This window comes from Eptatretus burgeri, chromosome 2 (assembly GCF_056783735.1).
Source record: "Eptatretus burgeri isolate ZD-2024b chromosome 2, Ebu_testis_v1, whole genome shotgun sequence".
Classification (NCBI taxonomy): Eukaryota; Metazoa; Chordata; class Myxini; order Myxiniformes; family Myxinidae; genus Eptatretus; species Eptatretus burgeri.
In genome coordinates, this window is record NC_140962.1 from 104,876,696 (window position 1) to 104,890,621 (window position 13,926).

General features: G+C 40.2%; 1 protein-coding gene across 1 annotated transcript in view; it reads right to left on the minus strand.

Annotated features, from left to right (window-relative positions):
* Positions 1–13,926, minus strand: part of LOC147032725 (decorin-like) — a 38,685-nt gene that overhangs the window by 14,605 nt on the left and 10,154 nt on the right. Inside the window, exons 2-4 of the mRNA XM_085870573.1 lie at positions 13,180–13,292; positions 11,992–12,205; positions 1,496–1,609 (exon numbers count right to left, since the gene is read on the minus strand). Coding sequence (XP_085726699.1) covers positions 1,496–1,609; positions 11,992–12,205; positions 13,180–13,292 — 441 coding nt within the window. The remainder of the gene's footprint in view (positions 1–1,495; positions 1,610–11,991; positions 12,206–13,179; positions 13,293–13,926) is intronic.

A 13,926-nucleotide genomic window follows, 5' to 3' on the forward strand; every position in this document is an offset into this window, starting at 1 on the left:
AAAAGCAGAGTTACAAGATGGCGTCACTGGCACCCATAGTGCTCTGTAAAGTTAGTCATTTCCGATTTCCGCCATAGTCACCAGCTACGTTTGTCTGAGATCAAGTCGTGTGTGTGTGTGTGTGTGTGTGTGTGTGTGTGTGTGTGTGTGTGTGTGTGTGTGTGTGTGTGTGTGTGTGTGTGTGTGTGTGTGTGTGTGTGTCGAACAGCATATCCATCAGTCTCAGACCATGGTAAACCATAATAATAAAAAATCAATGGGGTACAAGCCTGTAAGGCTGAGTATCCTCGGCTGAGTGTGTGTGTGTGTGTGTGTGTGTGTGTGTGTGTGTGTGTGTGTGTGTGTGTGTGTGTGTGTGTCGAACAGCATATCCATCAGTCTCAGACCATGGTAAACCATAATAATAAAAAATCAATGGGGTACAAGCCTGTAAGGCTGAGTATCCTCGGAATAATAATGAAAATTAGAGGCAAATATCGTTTGAGAACTATTTTATGGATGAAGGATGCGAAGAATGTTGGAAAGAATTGAAGGAATAACATGACACATTCGGTTGGTGGAGAAGGAAATGCCTGGAGGACCGTAAATCAATTTGAGGTATTTGGCAGATGAGGATAAGTAGAGCAGTAGGAATAAAAAGTGGGAGAATGAAAATTTCGGGGTGGTGAAATAATTGGAAGGCACACACCTTTTGTTTATGTTTTATTGTTTTGTTTGGAGGAGTAGGAATTGGAAGTGGGAACAAGGTACATGAATTCTGAAAGAGGGGAGAGGAGTTGCAGGGTTTGTTTCATGACCAACTTATAAGCTCTCAGCATGACATCACACGAATGTAGGTCCATTTAGTATCCTGGAGAGAGTCTTGGGGGGCACAGAGTCGATCCAGCACTCACGCTTAATGGGATCTCATTTTGTCTGATTTCCAAGGACAGGATTTCCAGAGATGCTTGCGAAGACTTGCATAATGGTCATAGCACATGGCTCTTGTTTCAAATATAAACCACTTCACTGTTATGCTACCAGGAACCATGTGCCAACTACCTATTGCTGCATGGATTCTGACCAAACGGATGTGCCTGTCACATACCATCATGTCTGTGGTCCACAAATATATCTGGAGAGACAGCCAGGATATTAACAGTAAAAAGAATAATAAACTTTCCTGCATGTGCAGGCTAACAAAGCAGATCCTGCTGCTGCTGTTCAGTGCGGCCTCCTATAGTATATTGTAAAATATATATATATATATATATATATATATATATATATATATATATATGATATACAGTATATACTATAGTATATACAGGAGAGAAAGAAAAGAGATGGTGGTGTCACACTGAAGTATTATGGACATTGGAACATCATGTTTGTGACATCTATGGACCAGCTCACCTTGAGGGAGCACGGTGCATTAAAACATGTGTCTGTTTGGTTAGTAGTCATCAGCCCAAAACAGATGCCCTCTTGTTTAGTTTGCTTCTGGTATTCCCACCTTTTGGAATCGATTCCAAATGAGCTTCTGAAATGCGGATGTAGGCGAGCCGATCTAGGTCCTGGAAGGCTCCATTTTCAATACCTTTATTCTCCAATGGATTGTCACCCATTTCTGTAACACAATAGCACCAAAAAAATTGACATTTCAAAAAAGATTCACTTATGTATAATGCAGTTCTTCACTGTTAATGCCCTCAGGGGCAATTTGGGATGGGTGGTAAAATGATGATAAATCATCGCTGCCAACATCACCCGAATCCCCAATAATTACTGGACAGATGTAAAGGAAAGGTGAACAGAGAACAAAGTGAGATGGACAGCGGGTAATGAGTTTTGCCATGTATTGCTGTTGCCACTGACATCGTCTTCTAACTATTTTAAACATTACATGGTACCCCAGAGTATCACACAATGCACAAAATACCTGCTTCACCTTTTCAGCTAAAGCCCCAAAAGGATCCAACCAGACAAGCTATGAGTGTTCACTTGCGAGAAGTTAAAAGGTTTGCAGTTATTACAAAGAAACAAAAACAATTGAGTTAGCAAATTTAATCACACACAAATTTCTTTTCACGTATAGTTACCAGGCCCAGCAATCCGTTTGAGAAAGCACAATTCAAGTATGATTTCCTTGCTCATATCCTATTGTTAGACTGCTCCAATTATGTCATCAAAAAGCTTTCAACCAAATTTAAACGGTGGAGGTCGTGAGAGGCCAGGTGAAATAAATAGGAAATGGACAAAATCAGAATCTTGCAATGGTTAAAATGAACACACAAAGCAGATGGCCTGTTATATTGTTCCCAGTGAAGCACCTGCTTCATAATGTGCTTTGTCTACTTGTGTTTTTTGAAATACATGCACATTTTGCAAGCTATTCCTTGAGTCTGGATAACATATTATAACTAGTACGCCACTCGGTACAGCACATCGTCTTGCTTTGTGCACTCATTCTGAACAAAAATACCATCGTTACCTCAACACGCTACTATTATGGCCCACTCCTATTATTGCCCATGTACCCATATCATACATGTACACTATTATGTCACATACATTGCCATTATCCATATCTTTATTGATTGTTGACTAATTATTAGGATATTTAACAACTACTTTTGTGCACATTAAGGCTAAATTTCATCAATTAAGATGAATGTGAAAAAAATTCAAACTATATTCCCCGTGACTGGTCGAGCAAATAAATAACGTTTCATATTAACCTGTTACGTGGTTCTGGGGAAGGATTTTTTAACGTTTTTATTTTCAATCCAACATGGCCACCGGACCACATGACCGATGACGTCATAAATGTAACGATTCACTCACATCGGGTCACAGATCAAATATATGAAGTTTCAGATTTTTTAGAAGGATTTTGGTTAAACGAATTATGACTGGAACAGCAATTCACTGATGATGTCATGTTGTCCCCTTATATACTCCATGGGAAGTTTACGGAAAATACCATATTTCAATTTTTCCGTCGAGTGGTTTCTGCGAAGATGTTCATTTTGTTTCTCTTTAATCCAATACAGTTTAAATACCATTTAATCTAACACAATTTTTCTTCAATCCAATACATCCATACCACGTGACATGCAACATCAGAATCTATACTAATAAATGTCAGTCAGTTTTTGGGTGTCCTCCACAACTACGAAACCATGAAAGCTAGCAGCCTGAAACTTTGCAGGCATACGAAGGGAACTCCAAGGAAGTGCATGAGTGAAAATTGGGTGTTTGAGTTGATTAAACACCCCCTTTTGAAGATAATTAACATCCTTATTTAACTAAGCCTTATCTTATAACGAAGAGTCTTATAACTAAGCCTATGGGAGCCTGGTGTTGGCTTAGTGGTTCGGGTGGCGGCTTGGGATCCTAGCGTCCTGAGTTCAAGCCCCGTTGGCTGCTGAACTAAATACACCAGGAGGTTGACTCAGCCTGTCATCCTTCCGAAGTCGGCAAAATGAGTACCAGTGTACTGGTAAGGGGGACACTGCATCAGTAGCATAGCCATGTCCCAACCAATGATGCAACCAGTAGCCACAGGCTGCACTCGATAGAGAGAGAACTAAGCCTATATACCTATTTACTTTATGCAAGCAAGGCTATAGTCCCTCCTCCATATATACAAAATACAATGTGAAATTTACAAAGCATTAAACTTATCTTTTTCTACTGTTTGGAGAATTATATTGAGTGAACAAAAGATTTAGTAATGTGCCAAAATTAACCAGCTTCGTTGAGCGACATGATTTAATGCATTCACTGCTTGACATCGCGTCCTCTCCTCCAGGGGGACTGCTTATCGAAAGTGTCTGCCAGATCTGTGTCTATATTTTCGAAGGTTTCGTGAAGTGCTCTTCAGGGAATCAAAGCAAATCTGGTGAAATAGCGATATTTTTCAAATAAAGTTAAAGGTACATGCAGACCTCGAACCTAAGTACCACATGACGCATGCACAGATGAGCAGGCAATGTGGCAGATTATCTGCAATGTTTATTTCACAGGTGATTAAACTTTGTGACGTCTCCATGGTTGTTCTACATTAAACAGCAACTCTCTTGTGTATAAAGTCATTATTTGAACAAATTTATTTTATTTCTTTAACTGCTGTGTGCATGGTGAAGATGAGCTTTAAACTTAAAGGGATCTTATGTGGTATGCAGCCACAGCCTGGCCAGCCATTCTTTATCAACCATTTAATTGGACTACTTGCTTGAGTTAAGCAAGTAGTCCACTTGCTTAAGCCACTTGCCGAGCACCCTACAGCGCTACGTCATTCTGAACGAATTGTTCAAGCACTGTGGACGCTTTTGCCATGCCAGTCATTCAGAGTGAGAGATTCATGCTCCGTCATCCTGAGCAAGTGGTTAGTTCTGCCTCATGGAGCAAGTTGTGAAATAACACCCAATTTCTGAGCTGATTGCCGTACTAACGTATTTTCAAAATTTTCGAGCCAAATTTTTTTTCACCCATCACACGCAGCTGTTTATAAAGATTAATGTTTATGAACATATCCCTGAAACACCTACATAAATGCAACGTTGTTTCTTTGGTGAAAGCAACTCATGATTTTGGGGTTTTGGGGTGGTATACAGCAAGTACTGTCGTCGGTAATCACACTGACTCCAATCTGCCGATTCCTGAAGAATTGCTGGTATTGGCCAAGCGTGTATGTGTGTGTGTGTGTGTGTGTGTGTGTGTGTGTGTGTGTGTGTGTGTGTGTGTGTGTGTGTGTGTGTGTGTGTGTGTGTGTGTGCGCGTGCGCGCTTGTGTTGTTCATCAAGCACAACATATTCTCTCTGCTAAATCCCCTACCCCCACCCCTCTCTCTCTCTCTCCTTGTCCCATCCTTGCTCTACCTTCTCCCAACACAGTGCAGCACCCTCCTCCCACACCTACATTTCTCACTCTCCCCCCACTCCCCATCTCTCTCCCTGTCTCCCTGTCTCTGTCTCTGGACATATCCAGATGGTGATTATGTCCCCACGGAATTTGTCTCCCGATGTGTTTGGATGGTATTTATCTCCAGATGTGTCTGGATGGCAGTTTGTCTCTGGACGTGTCCAAGCTGTGTTTGTCTCCAAACACGTCCGTTCCGAATGTGTTAGAGCGGTGTTTGTTTCTGGAAAGCTTGGCTCCAGACACATCCAGGTGGTGTTTGCCTGTGAACATGTCTGGACGGGAGTTTTTCACTGGATGTGTCTGAGCAGTTTGTCTCTGGACAGCTTGGCTCTGGACGTATCTGGCAGGTTTTGTCTCAAGACATGTCTAGGCAGTGTTTTCTCTCTGGGACATATTTATAGTATGACTTAGAAAATGGATTTTAGACATCATTTTGTTTCCATCTTCATTGTTATTCTCTGCAGAATCATTTTTATGAGACAGTATGAATCGTAATTAATGCTCCACTGCATGTCTGCATTCCCTTCCTCTCACCTCACACTGTCTTCACTTTCCCAACCCCGCCTCTCTCTCACACCCCTCCTCGCTCACACCCCTCCCTCCTCTCTCTTTTCCCCTCCACTTCTTCACTCTCCCCCCTCTCTCTCACCCCCACCCATTTCTCTCTTCCCCGCTCCCCCCCCCCTTTAGTATTCCCATCAGTGAAGCAAGGGGTGGTGTGGTGTTTGCTCGTAGAAATATAATTTGACTTTGGAGGATCGGATAACATTGACTAAATAATTCAAAATCTGTTGTGAAATCTGAAAATGTTATGAAATTGACAATGTTTCACTTTTTGCGGGTATGTGCCATAACCAATCAGCTTGTTATCACTTGCCAAGCCAATCATTCCTTATCAACCATATCATTGGAGTGCTTAAGCCACTTAACAAATACTTTATTTTATCTTCTTAATGCAGGAAAATAAAACTTTATTTTATGTTCTTCGAACAGGAAAATAATTCTTTATTTTATGTTCTCAATGCAGAAAAACAATACTTTATTTTAAGTTCTTAATGCAGGAAAACAATGCTTTATTTTACGTTCTTAATAAAGGAAGACAATACTTTATTTTACGTTCTTAGGAAAGGAAGACAATACTCTATTTTATGTTCTTAATAAAGGACAACAATACTTTATTTTATGTTCTTAATACAGGAAAGCAATACTTTATTTTATGTTCTTAATATAGGAAAACAATACTTTATTTTATGTTCTTAATACAGGAAAACATTACTTTATTTTTTGTTCTGAATACAGGAAAATAATACTTTATTTTATGTTCTTAATGCATAAACAGATGTTTGGTACTACAAAACTTTAATATGGATACAAACAAACACGACATAATAGTGACCGAAGATTTTTGTGCTGCACTCTTCAGAGTGAAAATCACAGCAAGTGAAGGAGGAAGGGAAGGCGCATGCTTTATCCGCAGATCTCAACAAGGTAGACGCTGATTGGTTCAACCGTAATGACGTTAATCCGAACGCCCCTTGGTCGGCTCATCATCTTCACCTCGAGCTCCCATTGGCTGGAGCAGAGTTTGTCGATGATTGACGTTTGCAACCGCATCCTGGAGAGAGGGGGGATGGGTTTCCCCTATCTCCCACACCCCTCCTCAATCACACACCCCTGCTCCCTCTCACACCCCTCCCTCCTCTCTCTTTTCCCCTCCACCTCTTCACTCTCCCCCCTCTCTCTCTCACCCCCACCCATTTCTCTCTTCCCCGCTCTCCCCCCCCTTTAGTATCCCCATCAGTGAAGTGACGGGTGGTGTTTGTTCGTAGAAATATAATTTGACTTTGGAGGATCGGATAACATCGACTAAATAATTCAAAATCTGTTATGAAATCTGAAAATGTTATGAAATTGACGATGTTTAGCTTTTTGCGGGTCTGTGCCATTACCAATCGGCTTGTTATCACTTGCCAAGCCAATCATTCCTTATCAACCATATCATTGGAGTGCTTCAGCCACTTACCAAATACTTTATTTTATCTTCTTAATGCAGGAAAATAATACTTTATTTTATGTTTTTCGTACAGGAAAATAATTCTTTATTTTATGTTCTTAATGCAGAAAAACAATACTTTATTTTACGTTCTGAATACAGGAAAACAATACTTTATTTTACGTTTTTAATAAAGGAAGACAATACTTTATTTTGTTCTTAATAAAGGACAACAATACTTCATTTTATGTTGTTAATAGAGGAAAACAATACTTTATTTCATGTTCTTAATACAGGAAAACAATACTTTATTTTTTGTTCTTAATACAGGAAAATAATACTTTATTTTATGTTCTTAAAACATAAACAGATGTTTGGTACTACAAAACTTTAATATGGATACAAACAAACACGACATAATAATGATCGAAGCTTTTTGTGCTGCACTCTTCAAGGTAAAAATCACAGCAAGTGAAGGAGGAAGGGAAGGCACGTGCTTTATCCGCAGGTCTCAATAAGGTAGACGCTGATTGGTTCAACCGTAATGACATTATTCCGAACGCCCATTGGTCGGCTCATCATCTTCACCTCGAGCTCCCATTGGCTGGAGCAGAGTTTGTCGATGATTGATGTTTGCAACCACATCCTGGAGAGAGGGGGATGGGTTTCCCCAAAGGTCCATTCACCATTTGTTAACGTACTTCCCTTGATCTTTCCATGCTGAAAAAGACACAGAGATCATACAACTTCCTTTTGACGACATAATATTGGATTGGTGGTCAGGATGAAGGTTGCTTCCAACATACGCAAATGAAACGAGCATCCGACCTCGGCTCAATATCCTGAACATATCTGCATTGTACTGGTCTGCACAGATAGGGTTGAGAACCAGGTGCTGTGCATTGGCAGATGAAGCAGGAACAGTGGCCGGTGGTTGCTGGATATTTCTATATGCTCGCACTGGTTGTGTTCTAACCCTCACAATCTTTCTTCGAATCACCAGGGGGATGTGTTGTTTGATCCGATCAGCCAATTTTAGTGTTGTGCGGCCCACGTACTGAGCGTCACATCGGCACTTAAACTCATAAATAACATTGCTGGTGTGTGAGGTGGGTAACACACTCTTGTTGACTGACGTCAGCAAACGGCGAGAGATAAAGATTACTCGGGGTTGCACAGCCAGAAACGTGTCGGACACAATATGTTTGATTTGTACTTGTACTGGAAAGGGCAATCATCACGAAGGTTTGAAATCACGAATCATCATGAATCATCAGTCAACAAGGATGTGCTACCCACTTCACAAACCAGCAATGTTACTTATGAGTTAAAGTGCCGATGTGAAGCTCGAAAAAAAGTGTATTTACGAAATTGCAACACATTAAATGGAATAATCTTTAAATAGTAACGTGAACTTTTCGAAACTTTAAAGCAAATGTCCGAATATATTTAAAAGTTCATGATAGATGCTCTCAAAAGGCACCCTCAATGCGCGGATGTGTACATGTGTTTAGTGTTTAAGGAGATCTGGATCCTGTAAATAAAAGAGCCACGCCCTAAAGGTTTTGTAGGAAGAGGAAGAGGAAGAGGAAGAGGAAGAAGAAGAAGAAGAAGAAGAAGAACAACAACAACAACAACAACAACAACAACAACAACAACGGGAGCTCTCTTAAAGCCAGCGTTCGCTACGCAATGTGGCTAAAAACAGACAACCTGACACCAACAGGATTTGGAGGATGGAGACAGGTTTGAGAGTTCAGACTTGAGATTAGAAAGATGTTGTTTTCTGGCTTTCCTGAGGGTAGTCACACACTTGTTCCAAACTTTGTGGAAGGAACTGAGATTGCCTTCAGTTGGATAAGCCTTCCATGAGGCGAAGGAAAGTTGTTTCAGGACAACTGAGTCACCACAAGCTTCAGTGTACCATGGGCAGCAGGAAGGGTAGGACAACTGAAGACAAGATTGGATAAATCTGTGCGTGAGAGAGAGCAAGTTTCTTTGAAAGAATTCCCAGGACGAGTTGATGTCAGAGAAAGTAGAGATGGGAGACCAGTCTCAAAGTGTTATGGCTGCTTGGAGTCCCTGCCAGTCGGCCTGAGTGAAATGCCAGTCTTGACGGCATTGAGGTGGTTCTCTAATAACAGCCAGAGAGATGTCTACTTTGACAAGTACGTGGTCAGATGAACCGATTGGAGCAGAGAAAGAACAGCAAATATTTTCAGGGAAATTGGTCAAAATTGGATCCAAAAGAGATGGAATAATGTTGGTGGAGATCTGGGATGGGAAGTTGACAGATTGAGTCAGTCCCAATGAGTCATAGAAGTCTTTTGCTGAAGTGCCATGGCAGGTGAGAGAGGTACCCACACCGAGCCAACTGGCGTGATGACAATTGAAGTCGCCACATAAGAGGAAGAGAGAGTTTGGATGAGAAGATAGAAGTTGGTGCATGTTTTCAGATAGTGAGGTGTAGATGGAGTCATCACTGTTAGGTGGACGGTACAGTACACATATAAACATGAGGTTGGAGTAGAGGGGAAGCCGTAGCCAGAGGTATTCCTGGGGGTGTGGGGGAGTGAGGGCAGTGCATGGAGAGTGAGGAATAGAGTCTTTGATGAAGAGAGCAACTCCTCCACCACGACGAGGCTCAGGTCTGTCAAACCGGAGGAGGGAGTAACCAGGGAGATATACTTGGGAGTCAGACACGTCTTGGGGGAGGAAAGTTTCTGTTAGGCAGATTATGGTGTTTTGAGTCAGAGAGAGACATCCGAGGTCGGATGGACCTTATTGTTTTAAGCTCGCCTGTTCGAAGAACAGAGAGTTATAGCGATACCCCCGGCGTGAGTGTGAGGGTCAGCGTGAGCGTGAAAATGTTAGTTTTTGGTGCAAGTTATTTCCTTTCTAATGTTTTTATCTACCACACTAGTTATTACTGATTACAATATACAAATACATATATTGCTTTAAAATTATTTGGATCAGACTTCACTGCAATGCTTTATAAAAAATATTATTAGACTAGTCTTTTAAAAACGATAAATGTATAAACAGGCAAGCATTGGGTGGCTTTGACAGCAACTCTCTGGTTATGTATGTATCGATGTCGAAGTGAGGGGTGGATTATATTAGGAGATCACACAAAAGGTTAAACAAAACGATGTCCTGTAAAATTATAATTGCATATTTTCAGCAGATGAGACACATCCTGAGACACCAACTGCACGGCACTGCAGGACCCAACACAGGTGGAAACATACTGTATGTATGTCTAATTGATATTCCATATTCCAAGCAAACAACCAAGCAGCTTGGAGAGCGCTTGCCAAGTGGCTTAAGCACACAAGCAAGCACTCCAATGAAACGGTCGTTAAGAAACAGCTAGTTTGCCACGTGATTATCAAAACATTTAACATGCACCTCTCGGAGATGCCCGAAATGCCAAGCCACGAATGCTGACGTCTATGGATGTTTATAAGCATTGCAATGTATCCAATGCCTAGTAATAAGGGTGGTGGACTTGGGATCCAAGGATCCTGAGTTCCAATCCTGCTCGGCCCACCTGGTGTTATTTCAATGACATGACATGGGCTTGAACTCAAGACCCTAAGATCTTAAGCCAGCCACCTTAGCCGTTAAGCCAACACCAAGCTAGTTGGTGCTTGTTCCGATGCAAAGTTCGAATATGGGTCTATATTTCAATCAAAGACATTCCAGGTAGATGACCAATTGCTTATTGTTTCCAGATCAGCGGAGAGTGATGCTGACACAGCCTGCTGGGTTGAGTAATGTGAAACGGACTGCAGATAGTGGATCATCTACAAAATATGGCTTTTGCTCTAACAAATGGCCAACACTCGAAATCTCATTTCCAATGGTGGTAACATGTTCTCTTGTCAACGTTTTGTTGATCAATTAATCATATATATATATATATATATATATATATATATATATATATATATATATATATATATATATATATATATATATGGATCGTTATACTAATTATTGGCAATCAATATTTTATTTGGGTGATAAGCATTTGGGGTACCCCTGTGTCAGAGTGATGACCTGTCCAGGACTGTACTCCTTGCCAATGAAAGGACCTGCATCAGCAGCCCTATGTGCATTTATGGTGTGAAAGAAATGGTGTTATTATTATTATTATTATTATTATTATTATTATTATTATTATTATCAATTGCTGAGTGCAGTATGTTGTGCAGTAATGATTTCCACCAAATATTCTTCCATTTCAATGTATGAGATCCCTTCGAAAAAGTTTATTGTGACAAAAATGTTTTTATTACATCTGCAGGTCTTACAATAAGCTTTTATGAAGCAAAAATTATTTGATTATTTAAAAATTTTTATATTCTTCTCTTCAAGCTTGAAATTTACAAACCTCAACACGAAAAACAGCAATTAAATGCTCAAACTTTTGCAACTGAGGAAAATGAGATGAGAACGTTGGAAGATAAAGCTCAGACATGACCTGCCATCAATCAATGTATGCAAAGTGATAATTAAATTATTCTTTGTCATGAGACCTCATTGCCTTAATTTAGTTTTTAACTAAGATTGCTAACTCAGTGGTACATGTTTCCAACCGAAGCCAATCTTATTAGTGAGACTTCTCGTCTTCGACAACAGAAAGTCTCATAATATTACTCAGTCTGTACATCTGCCCGTCTCTGTGTTTGTCCTCGAAAAATACTTCATCGTCTAAAGATGAAATTTTGCAAACCACTTCAGGATGACCCAAAGCAGAGCTGACGTATTTTGGTGCAAATTCTACAATGGTCTCAGACTCTCAGGTTGAAGTGCACAGCAATAAGAACACGATAAGACTAATGAGGAAGAAGCTAAAATAATGATATTGTGCGGCACTTCAACCTTTGACAGACTTATTAAATTTGGTGCTTTTACTCAATCGTATACACGTCTTACCACTAAAACCAGTATACAATTCTGGTCTCACCACCAAGACCACCATCAAATAAATACACAGGAAAAATCTTATCAGTGAGTCCAGACTGACTATTTTATTTGATCTATCGTTTTGTGAATGAGTGTGCTGAAGGAGAACGTACCCAGAGCGTAGAGATGAGCAAGTCCTGACAAAGCAGTTGCAGGAACCTTCCTGATCTTGTTCTCGTGCAGACGCAGCTCAACAAGTGAAGAAGGAAGTGAGGTTGGTACCTCGAGGAGGTTATTCCTCGACAGGTGTAGCCGCTGGAGCGACACCAATGGCACGAGCGCACGTGCGTGGATCCTGACGATCTTGTTATTGACCAGGATAAGTATCTAAAACATGGGAACATGGTTTCAGCATGGTGAGTGTTCAATTCTTTTTCAACTCTCCTTCAGTCATTATTGCCATTGTTTTTTGTCAACTAGTTTGGCCTCATTCTAGTTTTTCAGTTCTTGAGTACAAAAATAGGTTTTGGTATATGGGAAAGAATAAATAGAAGACATGATAGCAAAGTAAAGTGGGAACACAAAAGAAAGGACAGACACTTGCAGGAACCTCACAATCGTTGGTGATACTTTGTTGATTTATGAACTGCCTGATCATGAGTATTTTAATGGTGATTTTAAGTTCATGGATGAGCTTGTACATGTATGTATGTATATATATATATATATATATATATATATATATATATATATATATATATATATATATATATATATATATATATATATATATATATATAGGCCAATGCTCTTGAGAAACAGCAGTATAGCTTTGCATGAGTTCTGAGGACATTTGTCAATAATCGGCAAATCGATACAACATATGAGATTTGAACCTGGGAGCACCATCAAGTATAGGCTCAGATGGAAATAGAGAAACGGGCCCACCCATTGAGGCATTTAACGCACATGAGATCAATCAATCATAAACATGAGTCCAATTGATCTATCCTGATGCCGGATGTGCGTTTCAGTCGAGAATTGAACCAAGAGTTTGCAGATTTGAATCTGACATTCTCTCCCAACTGAACTATTTTACCTTATTCAATCTTTTATTCCAAAGTATGGTAGAATTAACCATTTTTCTCACACCCTGATTGAAAATATGTTGGTCTGGGTAAAACGTTTTGCTCATATACATAATACCTTAGCACTCCTCTGGACCTGCTCTGAACAGTCAGTAAAATAGTTTTCCTGCAGAAGTGGCCACTGCGCTCCGATAGAGAAGGCAGAAAAGAACTAACTGCTTGCTGAACCAACATCAATTAGGATGAGATCAGACACGAGCTGAAAGTACATACTTGCAAGTGATGCAAACCCTTGAATGCATCATCCTTGATCTCTGTGATCTTGTTTCCTTGAAGGTCGAGGAGAGTTGTGTCTTTTGGAATGTCTGCTGGCACTTCACTAAGGCCTGTGATAAGAAAGGAAAATTGATAAGACAACTTGGTTGATAGTTTGTAGGTGAAATTAAGTGTTTTGCCCAAATGAAATGGGAAAGTTAGAAGCAAAGTCGTGTTGGTGAAGTGAACTGTAAACAAATATATAACTCCCCCCTTGGTCTAGTCTACATGTTTTATGTATGCTCCGATCTGATCTACATCTCTTTCCCATTCGAGCTAGTCCACACTTCATGGTTGATTGTTGATAGGCTCAGGACATCTTTGGATGAGCACATAAGCTATGCTACAGCAATGTTGCAGAAAAATATAACACCGAACAGAATTTTTTAAAAGAATGGGGTTCATAATGTTGAACAGAAGACATGGAGCATCAGTGCAGCATTTCATTTATACCGTCTACAAATAGTTCATGGTGAACTCAAAGCACTCCTACTGTACCTCTGGTGCAATGTACAATTTAATTCCTTTAGAAATATAAATCATGGCAATTGTATCTGCTTATTGAGAAAAGGGTCGAATCAACAAGGACTGAGATTAAATATGTAGCCTACAATATCAAACCCTGCTGTTGTGTCAGGTGCATTTGACTGTCATTAGTTACCTCTTTTCCACAATACTTGTGGGGTAAGTGGCTCCATCCTCTGT